At 36.1% G+C, this 22,415-nt stretch overlaps 1 protein-coding gene across 1 annotated transcript in view; it reads right to left on the bottom strand.

Moving 5' to 3' along the window:
• Positions 1–3,317: 3,317 nt before the first annotated feature.
• Positions 3,318–22,415, bottom strand: part of LOC123542877 (endoplasmic reticulum aminopeptidase 1-like) — a 35,964-nt gene continuing 16,866 nt past the window's right edge. The window contains exons 11-17 of the mRNA XM_053530815.1: positions 21,610–21,737; positions 19,189–19,422; positions 17,583–17,731; positions 13,559–13,726; positions 10,345–10,485; positions 7,880–7,961; positions 3,318–4,796 (exon numbers count right to left, since the gene is read on the bottom strand). Coding sequence (XP_053386790.1) covers positions 4,644–4,796; positions 7,880–7,961; positions 10,345–10,485; positions 13,559–13,726; positions 17,583–17,731; positions 19,189–19,422; positions 21,610–21,737 — 1,055 coding nt within the window. The 3' untranslated portion in view covers positions 3,318–4,643. The remainder of the gene's footprint in view (positions 4,797–7,879; positions 7,962–10,344; positions 10,486–13,558; positions 13,727–17,582; positions 17,732–19,188; positions 19,423–21,609; positions 21,738–22,415) is intronic.

Raw genomic sequence — 22,415 nt, 5'->3', positions numbered from 1 at the left:
CCGGCAAGTGATTCAATAAGTGAATAATATTATAAAAACTAGAATTGCAAAAAAAAAACAAAAAAAAACAAACAAAAAACAGTTGAGTATTACAAGATGTGTCAATTTCAATACAATTAATTGCATGGATAATATTTTTACATTTTATGTCAGATTAGATTACTGTCTGAAAGAAATAGTTCTGTTATTCCAAACTTACTTTAAATTAGCATTTGTTAGTTTTAATTTGTTTCATCCGCTTAAAAAGAATTACATTTTTTTCTGAACTATATAAATTTCTATTTAATGGAAAATGTGAGTGTGAAAATGAACAAACACAAGATGATAAGCATCATCGATAAATATTGAACATTGGACCATTGCCTTTTAAAGGTAAAACTTAAAAACGCTACTATAACACCGTGCATGTCACCATATATACATATATATAAGTTACATGTATAAATTTACTAACGCATAATTCTAATATTCATGTTAAACATGAAACAAACCAGTACTTCCTACATGATGAAATGCTATCTAAACTGAAAGATTTTGAATCACTTACTATAATGGGAAATTAATTTTCGTGGATTTTGTAGCTTTGTCAATCCAACAAGTTAAACCGCAACAAACAAAATACCTCTTCATTTTCAAAATATGAAAAACACAAATTTTAACTCCCAAAGATGACTGCCATGGAAAATTAAATGATTTCACTGTAAATTACTATGACCCGATATGTTTTTCAAATGAGATTGCGCAAAATGGACGTGGATGTCGAGTGGTTGAAGTGTCAGATGCCGAATGAACAAAAAATGTCGTGGGTTCAAGTCCAATTTTGGGTTTCAACTGGCACCAGTATTCGTCTTCCAGGATATTGACTCGAAATGGATTCAAACAAGCTTTAAGCTTTCATCACCAATCGAGCTAAATAATTTGATGAACTAGAGTTGTCACAGGAGTGACGAATTATACCCCCAGAACATAGCCTTGTCACAGAACTAAGGCAATGTCAAAGCTGAACTTGCTTGACCTTTGGCCTACAGACCTCAAAAGCAATTGATGTCATCTGCTGGTCATGATCAACCTCCCTGTGAAGTTTCATGATCATCGGCCGAAGCGTTTTTAAGTTATTGTCCGAAAAAGGTTTAAATGTTCCGGATCACTCCGACCTTTGACCTTTGGAACTCAAAATCAATACAGGTCATCTGCTGGTCATGACCAACCTCCCTATTAAGTTTCGTGATCCTGGGCCCAAGCATCATGAATTTATTGTCTGAAAACCCGTTTAAATGTTCCGGGTCACTTTGACCTTGACCTGTGACCTACTGATCTCAAAATCATTAGGGGTCATCTGCTGGTCATAACCAACCTCCCCAATTTTCATGATCCTAGGCCCAAGCGTTCTCAATTTATCATCCGGAAACCGTTCAACTGTTTCATGTTATTGTGACCTTGTTCTTTGACTTACTAGCCTCAAAGTCGAACTTGACCTGTATATTATCATGTTACACCTGTGTACAAAAATTCATGATCCTAGTTCCGAGTCACTGGTTGGTTGAATTTAACGTCGCACCGACACATGATAGGTCATATGGCAACTTTCCAGCTTTAATGGTGGAGGAAGACCCCAGGTGCCCCTCCGTACATTATTTCATCACGAGCGGGCACCAGGGTAGAACCACCGACCTTCCATAAGCCAGCTGGATGGCTCCCTCACATGAAGAATTCAACGCCCAGAGTGAGGCTCGAACCCACATCGATGAGGGGCAAGTGGTTTGAAATCAGCGACCTTAACCACTCGGCCAGGAGGCACTGTGACCTTGACCTTTGACTTACTTACCTCAAAGTAAAACTTGATCTGTAATTCATGTTACACCTGTGTACCAAAATTTATGATCCTAGGCCAAAGCGTTCTCAAGTTATTATCCGGAAACAGTTTAACTGTTCAGAGTCACTGTGACTTTGACCTTTGACCCCAAATTCTAACATGGCCTTTATTTTCTGATGTTACACCTGTGTACCAAAAACTATTTAAAGCCTTTCATGAGTTATCATCTGGAAACTATGAAAACCAACGGACGGCCGACCGACAGGCTCAATCCTACATGTATATACACCAATAAACTTCAATTCGTTGGGGTTTAAAAATAGACACTTTTATGCCATTGGAAAAATGGAAATGGCTGATGACCTTGACTATATACAAAAAGAAAGGATTATCACCAATATACGTAATAACAAGGGCTTTGTGTTAAACAAATATGACCACTATAATGACCAGTCAGGTGGGAGTGGGTTTGTAATCTTATATGGTGAGGCCTTGACCAATGGCCCAATGACCTCAAAACAACAGGGGTAAGGCGATCATCCTATAAAGCCTGAAGATCACAGACCATAGGATTCTTCAGTAATGAAGCATACGCCAATATTCAATCTCCAGGTAACAAAGACACTGATCTTTATAATCTCGATGCCAAACACAAAAACGGTCAACTTCTGACAAAAGGCAACCAGCTCATGAAATTTGACAGCCTCTAGCCCTAAAGTGTTCCAGGCATTGACCATTGACTGGGATTTTTTTCAATTTTACTGATGTTTTTTTTTTTTTGTTGTTTTTTTTTCCAGTACCTACATACTCCATATGCTAGAACAGGATACATTCATGTGTGAATAGTTTTCTAGAATAATACATATAAAAAGTGAAATCGTCAAAACTGAAAAAAAAAACCAATAACAAAATATATATAAGTAAAATTATTTAAAAAAATGTTATTTCTGATAAAACAATTCTGAAATTATATCCATTTTCCAAAATATCAATTATATTTTTGAGTAAAACAACAGATATTAAAATAAACATGTATATACAATGAAACAACTATAGTTTGTGCATTAAATAAATACCTATTTACACCCTGACAGCACACCCAATTCATTTTGGAAGTGTGCATTTCCATCATTACAATTTTCATGTGAGAATAAGCCTAGAGGGCACTACAGCCCACAGGCAAAACATCTGGTCCCTTAAAAACCGTAATTATAATCATTACTAAAATCATCTGCAGACAAATTTATGTGCTACACTTTTCCAAAAGGACAAATACACTTAAACTTTTGTAAATTGCTGTAACTGTATTCTAAATTCTAAATAGGATTTCATGAATTATAGTCAAACCTGCCTCTATAGCCTACCCTTCGGAAATGAAAACAGTTATCATATTAAATAGGTGTTCTCCTAACACAGGTTAACTTCTTTTTTGGTAAAACCAGATACTACAAAAGTGGCTTTTATAAGCAGATTTTATAATAAAGTTCTTTCATCAGAGAATTCAAATAGACACATACAATTAATCCACTGTTGGTACTCGATACTGGACTGCCATATGAGCCGCACCATGAGAATCCGCTGGTCAGGATCCATGCTGGTCGCTTTCAAAGCCTATTGCAATTAGAGAAACTGTCAGCGAACAGTATGGATCCTGACCAGACTGCGTGAATGCGCAGGCTGGTATGGATCCATGCTGGTCGCAAAGTCACTGTTGGTTTTCTCATGGCACGGCTCGTATCATCTGTTAACATAATGTTATTTTCCTAAGCATCTACATCTAGTTAAGGCTTTTTTTCAAATGTTTAACCAATCAGTCTATGTTCAAAAAAGTTCTGGCCTATAATCACATATCTAAAATAGCCAGTCCCAGCAAAGACACATGTTTTACTCAAATTGACTAATTTGCAAATTCTTATACAATCAATCTAGAATAGACAATGTTCTGGCCTATAATCACATATCTATAATAGCCAGCCCCAGCAAAGACATGTTTTACTCAAATTAAAAGACACATGTTTTACTCAAATTGACTAATTTTCAAATTCTTATACAACCAATCTAGAATAGACAATGTTCTGGCCTATAATCACATATCTACAATAGCCAGTCCCAGCAAAGACACATGTTTTACTCAAACTGACTAATTTTCAAATTCTTATACAACCAATCTAGAATAGACAATGTTCTGGCCTATAATCACATATCTATAATAGCCAGCCCCAGCAAAGACATGTTTTACTCAAACTGACTAATTTTCAAATTCTTATACAATCAATCTAGAATAGACAATGTTCTGGCCTATAATCACATATCTATAATAGCCAGCCCCAGCAAAGACACATGTTTTACTCAAATTAAAAGACACATGTTTTACTCAAATTGACTAATTTTCAAATTCTTATACAACCAATCTAGAATAGACAATGTTCTGGCCTATAATCACATATCTATAATAGCCAGTCCCAGCAAAGACATGTTTTACTCAAACTGACTAATTTTCAAATTCTTATACAACCAATCTAGAACAGAGAACGTTCTGGCCTATAATCACGTATTTATAACAGCTAGTTCAAGCAAAGAAACATGTTTAACTTAATCAAATTGACATTCCAAGTTTTAGTTTATTTTCCAACTTTTGTATCAACCAATCAAAGTTTGATTACTTTTTTTTACTGATACTCACATACTTGTATAAACCTGTCTTAACCTTAGTATCAAAGACTTATATTTACATTATTATACCAGCCTGTCTATATGTTATACATTTTTTTCGTTATGTTTCTGAAACCAGTCTGTGATATAACTCTCATATCTGGGTGCCCAGTCAATACTAGACTGGTTTCTCTCCACGTTTATTAATCCAGTCTGTGACAGTCTTCTCGTATCTTTGTGTCCAGTCAATGTTAGACTGGATTTTCTCCAATACTTGGCTGACTGCTCGTTTGCCTGTTCCAGCATCCCTGGTTTTAAAGAACGTGTGCACCTAAACAATAAAAGATGTTCAACATCATTACATTTAAGGTATATACACACCTGTATAGTCATGTTCTGTTCAAATCATTTTCACTTTCAGCTGTATATGGTGCTACATTAAAATATGCAATGAACAATTGATTTGCATACTATTATAAATTACATTTTGAATAATATTTACAGTGAATCATTTACTTTCATGAAAATGTGCCATCTTTTTGTCAAAAAACAACAACATTATTTCATGGGGATTTGAACTTGTGGATATAAAATTCTGAAGATCAGGCCTCAATTTCACGAAAAAACTTAAGTAATTCTTTAGTCAAGTCTGTTATTTTAAAGTCGTGCTATTGCTTAAGTAATTGTTATCTAATGTTGATTTTTTTATAACAATGTATTCATAACTAAAATCACACTATGGTTAGTGCTACTTGTCTGCAGTACTTATTTCAGTCTCGCAAATATGATATTTCTTTATAAGCACTATATAACAAACTTAAGTATTTACTTGAGTAAATTTCTTATTTCTGTACTTCGGTTTCTGTAAAATTCAGAATTCTTGTGTTTTGATCTATGAAATAGTCATACATAGATGAAGAAGTCACACTATATTCAAGAGCATAAAGGGCAAAACAATTATTATTTGAAATAACAGACGTAGCTCAACAATTCCTTAATATAATACGGTTTTTTTCCTGAAATTGAGGCCAGATGAATAGGTTATTTTCTGTGTTCATTGTTATTTACTTTGATTTTCATTGACTGATAAAACAACAAAATCTACAAAAAGATTCAGCCACCTAAAATATTAAGGATTTCAAGGTAAGGCCAAAATTAAAAGTATGTTTGTTTGCTGTCTCCCTACCTACCAAATTAAAATGCTGCACCAAAAAAGTTTTTATTGGACAATGCTGGTCAAATGTTTTTTTAAGTTGTGATATGACAAGTGCCACATATATTTTAAGTAAGTAAAATAATAAGTAAGAATGTTTAAATTGTATCATTCAATTTCATTATTTTATACAGCATGTGTAGATTTGTCTTATTTGTACAGTAGAAATATTCTGTAAGGAACGATCATATATCTACTGGTAAAAGTATAATCTCCCACAAGAAAACAAGAGGACCATGATGGTCCTGAATCGCTCACCTCTTCCCACATGACCCAGTTTTGAGTATGACATCGTTTTTTTCTATTATTTGACATAGTGACCTAGTTTTTGAGCTCATGTGACCCAATTTTGAACCTGACCTAGATATTATCAAGATAAAAATTCTGACCAATTTTCATGAAGATCCATTGCAAAATATGGTCTCTAGAGAGGTCACAAGGTTTATCTATTATTTGACCTATTGACCTAGTTCTCAAAGGCACGTGACCCTGTTTTGAACGTTATCTAGATATCATCAAGGTAAACATTCTCACTAATTTTCATGAAGATCTCATGAAAAATATGGCCTCTAGAGAGGTCACAAGATTTTTCTATTTCTATACCTACTGGCCTAGTTTTTGACCATACATGACCCAGTTTCGAAACTGACCTAGATATCATCAAGGTGAACAATCAGATCAATTTTCATGAAGATCCACTGAAAAATATGGCCTCTAGAGAGGTCAAAAGATTTTTCTAATTTTAGACCTACTGACCTAGTTTTTGACCGCAGTTGACCCAGTTTCAAAACTGACCTAGATATCATCAAGATGAACATTCAGACCAACTTTCATACAGATCCCATGAAAAGTATGGCCTCTAGAGAGGTCACAAGGTTTTTTTATTATTTGACCTACTGACCTAGATTTTTATTGCACGTGACCCAGTTTCAAACTTGACCTAGATATCATCAAAGTGAACATTCTGACCAATTTTCATGAAGATCCATTCAAGGGTATGACCTCTAGAGAGGTCACAAGGTTTTTCTATTTCAAGACCTACTGACCTAGTTTTTGATCGGACTTGACCCAGTTTCAAACCTGACCTATATATCATCAAGATGAACATTCAGACCAACTTTTATACAGATCCCATGAAAAATATGGCCTCTAGAGAGATCACAACGTTTTTTCATTATTTGACCTACTGACCTACTTTTTGACGGCACGTGACCCACTTTCAAACTTGACCTAGATATCATCAAGATGAACATTCTGACCAATTTTTATGGAGATCCATTTACAAGTATGGCCTCTAGAGAGGTCATAAGGTTTTTCTATTTTTAGACCTACTGACCTAGTTTTTGACCCCACATGACCCTGTTTCGAACCTGACCTAGATATCATCAAGATGAACATTCAGACCAACTTTCATACAGATCCCATGAAAAATATGGCCTCTAGAGAGGTCACAAGGTTTTTCTATTATTTGACCTACTGACCTAGTTTTTGACGGCACATGACCCACTTTCGAACTTGACCTAGATATCATCAAGGTGAACATTCTGACCAATTTTCATGAAGATTTCATGAAATATATGGCCTCTAGAGAGGTCACAAGGTTTTTCTATTTTTAGACCTATATATCATCAAGATGAACATTCAGACCAACTTTCATACAGATCCCATGAAAAATATGGCCTCTAGAGAGGTCACAACGATTTTTCATTATTTGACCTACTGACCTAGTTTTTGACCGCAAGTGACCCAGTTTCGAACTTGACCTAGATATCATCAAGATGAACATTCAGACCAACTTTCAAACAGATCCCATGAAAAATATGGCATTTAGAGTGGTCACAAGGTTTTTCTATTATTTGACCTACTGACCTAGCCCCATCAGACACAAAACATTTATAAAAGCTGAGCCATGAGAAAACCAACAAAATGGCTTTGCGACCAGCATGGATCCAGAACAGCCTGCACATCCACGCAGTCTTGTCAGGATCCATGCTGTTCGCTAAACAGTTTCTCTAATTGCAATAGGCTTTGAAAGCGAACTGCATAAATCCTGACCAGATTGTGCGGATGCGCAGGCTGGTCTGGATCCATGCTGGTCGCAAAGCCACTATGTCTGTTTTCTCATGGCGCAGCTCATTTATAAAATCTTTATAAAATCTTGAATGGAACAGCATGTTCCTGAAATTGTTTGAAATTCTTACCTCGTCATAATCAAACTGGGTGGCAAAATTTGAGCAGGTACCTTTAATCAAAGTTGAAAATATGAACGATGTAGAAGCATACCTGTAAATAGACAAATCAAACTGCTGTGGAATCATTTAATTTTGTTAGCATTAAATGAGCTTTTTTGGGGCCAAAATGGTTATTTCTTAGAGATGCGAGTTCCAAAGCTTCACATTTTGAATACAGAATAAAAAGGATATTTAGATGGGACTGAATTTCACAGATATACACAACAACAAATCGATGAAATTATTCCCCCAATAATACTACTGACATTGAGTCTTTTTAACAGAACAAGCCTTAAGATAAACAGTAGAAAAAACATTTTGTGCTAATACTTGTAAATGGTAGGTGATTCAATGGCTTCTAGACAAGTACATGAATATACTGTATTGAATTGTAATCAGTTTTACAGTGTAATCCAAATTTAAACTAGAACTGTCACAGGAGTGACTCATACCCCCCACCATACAGTCTTGTCACAGAAGAATGGCAACCATAAGAAATCTTAAAAATACTTTGGAGTACTTCATCCTGGGCTTCCACATATAAGTAATACTAGTATAATACTAGTATAGTAATACTAGTAAATATATTAAATCTCTAATATTAGAGATACACTAAAAGTGAATACAAAAAAGTGTCTTACCGACCCATGTTACCACAGAAAAATGTTTTTACTTTTTACATAGGAATTACAATAAAAAAGTTAGAAAAATACCTAAAATATTGAAAATCTAAAAATAGCATTTCTAGAAATAGACTAATTCCTGGAATTTAAGGGGAAGAAACAAAAGTTAAAAAAAGGTTACTTCTCTTTGGCTCTAACCCAATCAGAATGAGATATAGTGAAAATACATCAAAATTAACCTTTAAATCTAGGTAAAAGGGGACACAATTCAAGAAAAATTAGTGTCAGAGTTATGCACCTTGTGTCACATGATGTGGGTGATGAGGTGGAACATCTATTTTAAGTCTGAATCAAATCCATTCAGTAGTAACTGAGATATAGTGAAAATACATCAAAATTAACCTTAAATTCTAAGTAAAAAGGGGCATAATTCATGAAAAATTGGTGTCAGAGTTATGCACCTTGTGTCACATGATGTGGGTGATGAGGTGAAACATCTATTTTAAGTTTGAATCAAATCCATTTTGTAATAATTGAGATATAGTGAAAATACATCAAAATCAACCTTAAATTTAAAGTAAAAGGGGACATAATTCATAAAAAATTTATGTCAGAGTTAAGCAACTTATGTCACATCATCAGGGTGATGAGGTGGAACAAATATTTTAAGTTTGAATCAAATCCATTTAGTAATAACTGAGATATAGTGAAAATACAATAAAACTAACCTTAAATTCTAAGTAAAAGGGGACATAATTCATGAAAACTAGGTGTAAGAGTTATGCACCTTGTGTCACATGATGTGGGAACATGATGTGGGTGATGAGGTTGAACATCTATTTTAAGTTTGAATCAAATCCAGTCAGTAGTAACTGAGATATAGTGAAAATACATCAAAATCAACCTTAAATTCTAAGTAAAAAGGGGCATAATTCATAAAAAAATGGTGTCAGAGTTATGCACCTTGTGTCACATGATGTGGGTGATGAGGTGGAACATCTATTTTAAGTTTGAATCAAATCCATTTAGTAATAACTGAGATATAGTGAAAATACAACAAATTTAACCTTAAATTCTAAGTAAAAGGGGACATAATTCATGAAAACTTGGTGTCAAGAGTTATGCACCTTGTGTCACATGATGTGTGTGATAAGGTGGAACATGTATTTTAAGTTTGAATCAATTTCATTTGGTAATAACTGAGAAAATAGATTTCGGGACGTGACGGGACGGGACGGGACGGGACGGGACACGACGGGACGCGACAAAACTGACTCCTATATACCCCCCTCAAACATGTTTGGTGGGGGTATAAACATCAGTAAAGCGCCTGCATGCAGAGCAAGATGTTGTGAGTTCTCTTCCAAGCCACATTATACCAAAGATGTGAATAATGGTACTAGTAGCTTTCATATTTCAGGCACTCAGCATTCAGAGGATAACACTACGGCAGGTCAGCCGAGCGTCATTCTAATGTGACCGTTTGGAGTATCATGTCACATGTAAATGGAATGATATTCCAGCGAAGCAGCGTTATGTTACTAGTGAACAAAAAAAAAATAGAATAAAAACATAGAATTGAAATTAGCCAATCTAGAGACTAAGTGACAACTGAGTACTCCTGAATAGGTGTGCTTAATTAAAAACAAAGAAGGGAACCAGCAAACAGAGATGGATGGGCGCATATTTTAAACATTGTCAAGTCAAAATATATAAATAATCATCTGTTGACCAACTGCTGCGTAATCTTTTAGTCCTTAATTCCTACATAGCTAACTCTGCAGAATATAAAATTACACTGAACATTCTTACCTATCAACGTACACTTCCCAGTTCTGCCTGAAGAATCTCCAAGCAAGGAGCTGCCCTACATATGTACCGGAAACAGACGTTAAAACTCTGAATGCATCTTGTCTTCGCACTAAAGTCTCATTCAAACTAAAATTGTTTAACCTGAAATGATATTAGAACATGGCATGCAAATTATGAGCTGTCTAAAACATGTTTAATCTTCGTGCGACAGATTGGTCATGGTCACTGATTTGGAATCATTTGCCCTTTATTTCTACATTTTCCTCGCTCAGATCTTTGTATAAAATTGTCCATGAGACAAGAGCTCCGCCAAGTGGGGCAATATACGCCCAAGGGTTACATCAGAGGATGACAGTAAATTTTAAAGAACTTGACTGCTGGAGCCCTAAGGACAGGAACAACAAAGGGAAGAATTTCCAAAAGTAATTCTAAGTCCACAAAAAAACTTCTTCATCAGGTACAGGTAAGTCAAAATACACCTAAAAATTAGAGGTAACATCCATGTTGTACCACAGAAAAGTGGTCTCGGCTTTTCCCAACGGCCAATAATAAAAAACGTTTCAAAATAAGCTATTTGTAGTAACATAAAAGGGAAGAAATTCAAAAAAAATATATACATGTATAAGTGAACAAAAAAGAGATCTGTCAAAAAACAAGAGCTGTCCGTAAGACAGCCAAGCTCGATTATTCGAAATATTGTCCCAGAAGCAGGAAAATATTACCCAAAAAGGTTAAATATCAAAAGAGTTTTAAGTTCAAAAGGGGGAATAATTTGACCAAAATGCAGTTATGGGACTTGCTGCTATCAACTAGTTTTATAACCCCTAAGGTACATGTGAAGTTTCAATTCAATATCTGCATTAGTTTTGGAGATAGAAACTTGTATGTAAAACTTTAACCGGAATTTTCGAAGTCCAACAGGGGGCATAATTTGCCCAAAATACATGCCAGAGTTATGGGACTTGATCCAGTGAGGTTAGTAATTGATCTAGAAAAAGAAAAAATAAGTTTCAAATCTATATGCCTTTTAGTAATAGCTGTATGTACTTGCACGCAAAACTTTAACCAGAATTTGCTAAGTCCAAAAGGGGGCATAATTTGGCTAAAATGAAGGTCAGAGTTATGGAACTTGCTGCTATCAACTAGTTTTATAACCCCAAAGACACATGTGAAGTTTCAAATCAATATCTGCATTAGTTTTGGAGATAATAACTTGCATGTAAAACTTTAAGCAAAATTTTCTAAGTCTAAAAGGGGGCATAATTTGCTCAAAAAACATGTCAGGGTTATGGGACTTGACCCAGTGAGGTTGGTAATTGATCTAGAAAAAGAAAAAATAAGTTTCAAATCTATATGCCTTTTAGAAATAGCTGTATGTACTTGCACGCAAAACTTTAACCAGAATTTTCTAAGTCCAAAAGGGGGCATAATTTGGCCAAAATGAAGGTCAGAGTTATGGGACTTGCTGCTATCAACTAGTTTTATAACCCCAAAGACACATGTGAAGTTTAACATCAATATTTGCATTAGTTTTGGAGATAGTAACTTGCATGTAAAACTTTAACCAAAATTTTCTAAGTCTAAAAGGGGGCATAATTTGCTCAAAATACATGTCAGAGTTATGGGTCTTGGCCCAGTGAGGTTGGTAATTGATCTAGAAAAAGAAAAAATAAGTATCAAATCTATATGCCTTTTAGAAATAGCTGTATGTACTTGCACGCAAAACTTTATCCAGAATTTTCTAAGTCCAAAAGGGGGCATAATTTGGCCAAAATGAAAGTCAGAGTTATGGCACTTGCTGCTATCAACTAGTTTTATAACCTCGAAGACACATGTGAAGTTTCAAATCAATATCTGCATTAGTTTTGGAGATAGTAACTTGCATGTAAAACTTTAACCAAAATTTTCTAAGTCCAAAAGGGGGCATAATTTGCTCAAAATACATGTCAGAGTTATGGGACTTGACCCAGAGAGGTTGGTAATTGACCTAGAAAAAGAAAAAATAAGTTTCAAAGCTATATGCCTTTAATTGATGGCTGTATGTACTTGCATGCAAAAACTTAACCAAGGTGTGACGCTGACGCCGGCGCCAGGGTGAGTAGAATAGTCGAGCTAAAAACAAGAGCACTGCAATGCAGAGCAATATACACAAAGTCATATATGACCTCTGACCCTTATGTATGATCTTGACCTTGAAGTGAGTCATCCCAAACATGTGCTCTTCACATCGTCTCTGTGTGGTGAACATTCGTGCAAAGTTTCTTTGAAATCCTTTAAGCAGTTCAAGAGTTACAAAGCGGACATGAAACAAACTGATATGACCTTTGACCCCTAAGTGTGACCTTGACCTTGAAGCCAGACATCTAAAACCTGCGCTCTGCACGGTCTCGGTGTGGTGAACATTTGTGTCAAGTTTCTTTGAAATCCTTCAAGGGGTTCAAGAGTTACAGAGCGAAAACGAAATTGCTAACAGACGGACTGACAGACACAGGTGGTATAACATAATACGACCCTTCGGGCATATAACAAAGCAATGTAGCTGGCCTTCTACAAATGTGCCCAACTATATATATTGTATCTTGCATTTTAATTTATAATCTGTACACAAAAAGATTCTCCATGACAGACTGGTAAAGCGTGCCGTCTTTGTTTATTGTTTGTTTTGGGTTTAACGCAGTTTTTCAACAGTATTTCAGTCATGTAACGGCGGGCATTTAAGCTAACCAGTGTTCCTGGATTCTGTACCAGTACAAACCTGTTCTCCGTAAGTAACTACCAACTTCTCCACATGAACCAGAGGTGGAGGACTAATGATTTCAGGCACAATGTCGTTTATCAAATAGCCACGGAGAACATACGAAACCCCACCCCCCTCCCGAGGATCGAACTCATGACCAACGGTCTTACCTACTGAGCTAAGCGGGCGGGCTGCGTGCCGTCTTTGAATCACTGTCATTTACCTATGTGTGTTTGAGCCTCCGTCAGGGTGTAGAATTCTTCATGTGTGGAAGCCATTCAGCTGGCTTACAGAAGGTTGTTGGTTCTACCCAGGAGCCAGTCTGTGATGAAATAATGCATAGAGGGGCACCTAGGGTCATCCTCCACCATGATAAAAAGCTGGTGGAAAGTCACCATATGACCTATAACTAATTGTGTCAGTGTGATGTCAATCCAAAACAAACAAAAAATACACAACACTGTATTGAGAAGTTACCTAGAGAGAAGTCTATAATCTTTTGACTGTCCTAGAGCAGTTAACAGTTTCATCTTCTCTGATGCATCATTCTCAGTTAGAAAAGCATTCCAGACTGTGTCCCAGTCTTCTTCCTTACCATACATGATGCCAGTCCTGTATATCACACTCTTTAAATTCACTTGTATGCTACAAAAAAATGTAAGGAAAATTACTCAGTTTTAAGTCTCAAAACTACTGTAAAAGCATATATTTTTACTGGGTCAAAATTTCACAAATTTGAAATTTTGAGTATGTGCACGAGGTTTAATATTCGTGAATTTGTTAAAAAGGTATCATACTTGAATTTGAATTATATAAATGGTGAATATTTATGCGAGCATTAATTTTCACAAGATGTAGAGACTCGCGAATATAGCGAAAATTAAACCTCACGAAAATTTCTGGTTTTACAGTATGTTTTTAGTAGTTTACAGATTAGTTTCTTCTGAGTGAACATACACACAACTGGAGGTCATAAAATCATCTGTCTGTCATGAACTGAAAACTGACCTTTCGGTTGCTTTCAAATTAGGGCAGCAAAAAAACAACAAAACTAAATATCCCAGACTCACCAGTTTCGACGCACATAACAAGCAGCATGGCCGCGCTTTTTCATTCAGTAACATACTTGATTCTATTAGATGCTGCACGTACACTAACCTTTTATGCATTGAATCATACCAATAACATCTTATTCTAAACAACTACCTGCCAGAAATCAAATGGTAAACAACAACTAGTGTGATCGGCCATACTTTTTCTAACACACCTATTTCGACGCATTTTACATGATACTTGTTACGAAGCTATTGATTGGCTTAAATATTTGTGCAATCACTGTAAGTAATGCGCTACACCATAACTGTCATGGATGCTGCAATAAAACTTGACATAAAAGCAGATGCAAGTAGATAATCAATATTAAAGGCCAAATGATATTAATAAATGGGAAAACATTTAAACATTCATCAACATAAGGGGCTAAGAACATAAATAATCACTTTGCTTTTTTAATACACACTGTCTGATGTTTTTTCTTTCATTTTTCTGGACTGCAGTGTTTACAGAGGAATTTGGCACATTTTGTTTTATACAAAACTTTAGATGAACCCAGTGTTCGCAGCCCAGTTGAAAAGAGAAAAAAAACGAAGTGTGTAGTAATGATCGCATTGATATATAATGCGTACACCTTCCAAAACAGTGCATAAAAAAGTGCGATTACATATGTCACGTGGCAGTGATGTGACCTTGATAGCACCAAAGTCGGCTGCAGACGTACAACAAAATTTCCCGTAACTTTTTTAATCTAAGCTTCCACAGGGACGTTTTTAAAATGGATGAAAATTTGCATTTGTAGAAACATTAAAAATCATGTATGGGGTAAATGTAAGTTGATAAATATCTTCAAATTCCTGAACTTTCCAACCTTTTTATCGGTAAAATTAACCATGATGTTTTCTGTGATTACACCGAGTAACTACGTCATCGGAAACCCCAAGTTAATCGAGAACGAGGTCAAAACAAATTGGCGTCGAAATAGGTGTGCGTAAAATTACGTGGTGCGACGATATGCCTTTTTAAAGATTTTGTCTGGAAATCAGTGTCAGAATGTGTTGCAAAATTAGTTGGAATGTACGGTGCCCCTAAAGTGACATGTTACACACTTTTTTTCCAATTAGGTAATGTGAGACTTCTTTTTATTTCGTTTAAATGAAATGATTTCGTTTAAACGAAAAAGTTATTTCGTTTAAACGAAATCATTTCGTTTAAATGAAATAAAAAAAAGTCTCACATTACCTAATTGGAAAAATGTGTGTAACATGTCACTTTAGGGGCACCGTAGGAATGTTAGCATGACCTCTGCAAATATTATTATATACTTAAGGGGCCTCCGTGGCCGAGTGGTTAAGATAGCTGTCTTCAAATCACTTGCCCCTCATCGATGTGAATTCGAGTCTCACTCGGGACGTTGAATTCTTCATGTGAGGAAGCCATCCAGCTGGCTTATGGAAGGTTGGTGGGTCTACCCAGGTACCCGCTCGTGATGAAATAATGCACGGAGGGGCACCTGGGATCTTCCTCCACCATTAAAGCTGGAAAGTCGCCATATGACCTATCATGTGTCAGTGCGACCTTAAATCCAACAAATAAATAAATATTATATACTTAAAGGCCTAGATTCACTACTATATAAGTGTCCCCCCACAAATCCAATATACAACTTCCATCTTATCTGCTGCTTATCAGCGATTATGAACAGTGACTGATTAGAGGGCAATTGGCACAGCGGGGACCCCAACTAGACCATGAAGATGTGTGCAGTGGAGTTGAAAGAAATTATTTTTTTTCAGTGAATGTGGAATGATAATAATAATTATTATCTTGATATTATATAGATGATAATAACTATTATTGTGTTATAATAATGATAATAATAATAATAAAAATCATCATGATTATTATTATTATTATATTACACATAGGATGATAAAAGATACAGTAATAATATTGAAAATAATAATGATAATAAAACACAAGTATAGTGAAAACTTCATGAGTTCTTTGTGCTGACAAACAATAATTTTCGAACTGGAAATTGATTTTCTTGTATTCATGTAATTAACATCATTTGAATATTCAATTTTTTAATTATTATTATGTTCCATCTGTACTCAAATTTCATTTTCAGTATGTTGCCAAAAGTGACTTTTTTTCATGCTTTGCTTTGTAACTGTGAAATGCAATCTGACTAAAGTACTTGATCTTCTAAACGAAGATCTGAGAACGACCTATTCACATTCGTCTTCTGTATATTTTGGATTTCCATTATTGCTATTTTTATGTTATCCAATCAGACGACTTGTTCGATTGTCAAAGGATAAGAAAAATATGCGGTTATTCCAGGACTCGAACCCGGGACCCCTCGCTTACAAAGCAAGTGGCCTACCGACTGAGCTAACCGGCTATCTGATACATTACGACATAAGAATTGTAAATATCAAAAGTCAATGCTACATGTAGATTTGCAAGATGTTGTAAGCTAGGCTCTGATTGGCTAGCGAAAGAACCGTCAGAACGAGGCAATGAATAGGTCGTTTTCAGATCCTATGCGTAGCGTAATAGGAGATGTACTTTAGTCAGATTGCTGTGAAATGCACATTCTGTTTTCAATTCAAGTTAGACAAATGTTATTTAAAGTATTCTGCAAGCTTTAGATGAGTGAAAGTCACATTTTTCTGAAATATCACAATTCTCCAGACACAATTTGAAAAACTAAAAACTTGCATCTTTCTTTAAGGAAGTTTCTCATTATTTCATTATTAGGAAAATAAGTTTCTGATTATTTTATTATTGTGTTTGATCAACAAATATTTTTCTTTACATAGAAATCCAAAAAAAAAGTATAACTTAAAAAGTTATCAATTATTCATTAATTTAAAATAAATTACACTGTTTCCCCTTCTCACTAATTGATACACTTGTAAAGTAGACTGACTCTCCAATAAACAATGACCCTTGTTTATTGGAAGAATACTGTGATGGTCATTAGTCCCCAACTGTGCTGGTGAAGACAGAAATCCCTTGGCCCACTGCCAAAATCTAGGCCTTTAATGATCGTGCTTAATCTCCCTTATACGCTAGAATTCGGGGTGAAATTTTTCCCAATAATAGAATTTCTTCAAACTTTGAATATTGAAGGGCAATCATCTGAGAAACAAAGATATGCAATAAAAATCATAGGAAATGACATTTTCAAGGGCAGATAACTCTTTTTCAATAACGGTGACCTAATATTATTTATTGCATATTTAATTCTGTTTTCAAGGGCAGATAACTCTTCTTCAATACTGGTGACGAATAATTTTTATAGTGTACATGTATTTTGTTTCTTAGATGATTGTCCTTCAATATCCAAAGTTTGAAGAAATTCTATTACTGGGAAAAAATTGACTCATCTACACGGGGCATTCTAGCATATGCCTTTAATAGTGGCCTTTCGTACCTTCTATGATTTGTTTTCCATTGCTGGAAGAGTTCTTTCCCTTTGTTCACAGATTTCTCATGTTCTAGACTAACAGCTAAATTAAGGATAGCAGTCCTTAAATATTTGTCAAGCATAGAACCTTCGTCCTCCCATGTCATCTTTTCTATCTAAAATATAACATAATCATTTTATTTATTTTTCTGACAGTAGGCTAGGTAGGTAGAGGTAAAGATATCTGGCAGCCACACCTGTAAGCTAGACTGGTAAAGATATCTGGCAGCCACACCTGTATGCTAGATAGGTTAAGGTATCATGTAACAAACCCAGTAAGCTAGGCAGGTAAAGATATCTGGCAGCCACACCTGTATGCTAGACAGGTAAAGATATCTGGCAGCCACACCTGTAAGCTAGACAGGTAAAGATATCTGGCAGCCACACCTGTAAGCTAGGCAGGTAAAGATATCTGGCAGCCACACCTGTATGCTAGATAGGTTAAGGTATCTGGTAACAAACCAAGTAAGCTAGGCAGGTAAAGGTATCTGACAGCCACCCCAGTATGCTTGACAGGTACAGGTATATTACAGTCACCCAAGTAAGCTAGATAGGTAAAGCTATCTGGCAGCCACTCCAGTAAGCTAGATAGGTAGAGATATCTGGCAGTCACTCCAGTAAGCTAGATAGGTAAAGATATCTGGCAGCCACTCCAGTATTCTAGGTAAGTAAAGGTACATGGCAGTCACAATGTCTACTGAGGAATTTAGCTGATAAAGTCAACATTTTCATTTAATGAAGGTATACAAAATAAATTACATGTTTTAATGAATTGTAAAACTCAAACTGATTGAATTAGTCCTAGTAATTTCACACAGTCAACTCCAAACATGTAACTTTAATTCCTATATACAACAAAAGTGCCAGACTGTCACAAAATACTCCCGTCAGATAAAAACTGTTCGACTAAAAGAGCGGACAAGGCTAAATTCGCAGTTATTCGAGTAATTTAAGGCATAATCCAAGAGTGCCTTTGGCGACTTGGGCGGTTATCAACCTATCAATATTATGCCCATAAACATTGTCAGCAAATTTGGTGAAGATCGGATGAAAACTGTTTGACTTAGAGAGCGGACAAGGCTAAATTCGCAGTTTTTCGAGTTATTCAAGGGCCATAATCCAACAGTGCCTGGGGCAATTTGGGTGGTTATTAAACTTGGATGAGATATTATGCCCACAAACATTGTCAGCAAGTTTGGTGAAGACCAGATGAAAACTGTTCAACTTAGAGAGCGGACAAGGCTAAATTCGCAGTTTTTTAGTAAATCAAGGGCCATAATTCAAGAGTGCCTGGGGCGAGTTGGGTGATTATCGAACTTGGCTGAGATATTATGCCCATTGACATTTTCATCAAGTTTGGTGAAGATCGGATGAAAACTGTTCGACTTAGAGAGTGGACATGCTTTGGACGCCAACCGCCCGCCTGCTCGGCACGGGTGTTCGCATAATAGGCCCCGTTCTTTCAGAGACTGGCGTATAAAAAGTAAGAGATAAAGTTTGGTAAAATACTGGTTGAACGGTTCAGATCTCCATGCTGACAAAATTAGTGAGCCTCAAAACTGGAACACAATACCTGTTTTTTCATAAGTTTCAGCTGAACGTTTTTAAATCTAGAATAGACTGGTTTATCTTCTATCCTATGTTCTATAAATTTCCAGTTATCTATCAATGTCTGCCAGGGAATGTAATCCTCTTCATTCACCATGTACAGTGAGAGATCAAGGGCTATACTGTAATTCAGTAGCCCAGCTCGTGCCAGCATGAAAGCATCGTCAATCATTCCCGCCCTTTCTGTTGCTGTAAACACCTACAACATAAATGTTTATTTACAATAAATTTCAAGAGTGAATGCAAAAGAAGTCCGAGTACAAGAAAATAAAGAAGCACTTGGACTTCTTTTGCATTCAACTCTCAATTTGGTTCAATAGCATTTTCATTTAATAATACATTTTGTTGTACAATTTTTTTATACTGAAATTACTGGTAAGTCAGTGAAAAGTCAATTCCCCCAAACTTCAAAATGGTTAGACTTACTAAAACAAGAGCTGTCTCCATAGGATGACACATGCCCCCAATGGCACTTTGAATGAATAGTTATGGCTGGTGTTAGAGTTTAGGACCTTTGACCTACATACCTGGGTCTTGCGCGCGACACGTCGACTTACTGTGCCACACATTCATGCGTAGTTATTCTAAAATCCATGCATGAATGACAAAGATATGGACCGGACATGCCCATCATTGAACTATCATGAAATATGACCTTTAACGTCTAAGTGTGACCTTGACTTTTGAGGTACAGACCTGGGTCTTGCGCGCGACACGTCGTCTTACTGTGGTACACATTCATGCCAAGTTATTTGAAAATCCATCCATGGATGACAAAGATATGGACCGGACATGAATGCACTATCATGAAAAATGACCTTTAACGTCTAAGTGTGACCTTGACCTTTGAGCTACGGACCTGGGTCTTGCGCGCGACACGTCGTCTTACTGTGGTACACATTCATGCCAAGTTATTTGAAAATCCATCCATGGATGACAAAGATATGGACCGGACATGAATGCACTATCATGAAAAATGACCTTTAACGTCTTAGTGTGACCTTGACCTTTGAGCTACGGACCTGGGTCTTGTGCGACATGTCGTCTTACTGTGGTACACATTCATGCCAAGTTATATGTAATTCCTTCAATGGATGACAAAGATATGGACCGGACACGAAAATTGCGGACAGACTGACAGACCGACAGACAGACAGACGGTTTAAAAACTATATGCCTCCCTTCGGGGGCATAAAAACAGCATCAGTTCTGAAACATTTTTGCTATCAGTATGGCTATCAATGAAAACCAGGGCTCCCGAAATTTCGAAAACTCAATCGGACCGAAACAACCGATGCTACCCAACCCACCTTATTACCATATACAATATGGTAATATGGCAACCCAAATCTTTCAAAAGTTCATAATATACTTAGAAAATTAGAAAATTCAGGAAATAAAAAAGATAGGGTCGTGTGCCTGCTTGTTTGCTAGACTGACTTAAAAAATTTGGACCTCAAGCAATTTTTCATAATGGGAATCTATTGGAAAATCACAACTTTCATATCAACATTTTCACGAATAGAAATTTTTCTACAATGTAGATTTCAATGAAACTTCTCACAATTGTAAATAAACATATGAGCCGCGCCATGAGAAAACCAACATAGTGGCTTTGCGACCAGCATGGATCCAGACCAGCCTGCGCATCCACGCAGTCTGGTCAGGATCCATGCTGTTCACTTTTAAAGCCTACTGCAATTAGAGAAACCGTTAGTGAACAGCATGGATCCTGACCAGAGTGCACGGATGTGCAGGCTGGTCTGGATCCATGCTGGTCGCAAAGCCACTATGTTGGTTTTCTCATGGCGCGGCTCATATGGTCTACTATGTGGTGACATTATATTTGAGAGACCATTTTAAAGCAAACCACACATTACCACATAATTTTAACACATTTTATTGAATCATTTAACGTGTCAGATATTTTAATATCAAACTTTTAACTTTATAAAGATGGTAACAGTGCCATTGTAATATATTTAATCATGGGTTGCCATAAACCGAATCCAGGTTTTATTCTATGTTTTCCCGATAAATGACATTACGCAATCACTTTGGGTTTATCAAACATGCAGAAATACCTTAAGAATCAAAAACTTGGCCCTGTTCCTAAAGATGACAGTAATGACTATCGGTAATTTCTGTTTGACGTTTTTGGCATTTTCCGACTGTCATAAAAACCTTAACTTGTGTGATGTACATTTAGGCTGAAATAAGATGAAAATACGAAATTGCATGAAAAATTGCCGAATGTCATTATGGGTCCACTACCTTATTAAACTGCAGTCTGTTTTACAAAAAACTGAGCAGCAAATGGTGATTTGCGACCAGCATGGATCCAGACCAGCCTGCTCATTTTATATGGGTATTTATTCTTACTTACTGAATGGTTAACGTTCAGCTGACCAATCAAAGCCCTCCAGCCATCTTCATCATAGTTCACTCTGTAATATCCGTACATGTGGTAGTTCCCTTTGATCCAAGTAATATCTGCAGGTACTTCAAATGAACCTGTTAAAGTAAATAAAATGCCCTCTTTTCAGAAAAAATATATTCCATTTTTTTAAATGGTGCACGAGTACTGCTGTTATTTACAATTTAGGTGCAGCACCAAAAAAATGAAATCCATTGCTTAGCAGTTTTTGGTTTAAAACTTTTACTATCAGAATAGGAAGAAATGAAAATTTTAAAAATCCTTCCTTTTCATTCCTTACCAACTGTTCAGGGATATTAACTGAAATACATATTTTTTACAGTAAATTTTGAACAACAAGAGCTGTTTATCTAACACATATGCCCTTTCATGTTCAAGGCCCCAAGTGACAAACAGCTGGGCAGGTAATTTTGGGAAACTCTTTCAGTCTAAAAGGCACTGTGACCGTCACCTTTGACATACTGACCCCATAAAACAACAGTGTTATCTTTTGACCACAGACAGTCATTCTATACATTTTTATGGCTGTAGGCCACATTGTTTTATTTATTTCAATACATTTTCAGTCTCAAGGTCACTATGACCTTGAGTAACTAAAATAAATAGATCGGCAACTTGAAAGGCATATAGAGCAAATCTTGCCAACATCCCGCGGCTGCAAACAAGATCTCGTTACCAGAAGTTCTCCACGCGCCATTTTGTATGCGAAAGAATGACACTGTCAATTAATCAATTATTACCGTACGACCACACGT

The sequence above is a fragment of the Mercenaria mercenaria genome, chromosome 19 (assembly GCF_021730395.1).
Source record: "Mercenaria mercenaria strain notata chromosome 19, MADL_Memer_1, whole genome shotgun sequence".
NCBI classification, from domain to species: domain Eukaryota; kingdom Metazoa; phylum Mollusca; class Bivalvia; order Venerida; family Veneridae; genus Mercenaria; species Mercenaria mercenaria.
The sequence above is the reverse complement of the archived record's forward strand: the minus strand, read 5'-3'. Positions and strand labels throughout refer to the sequence as shown.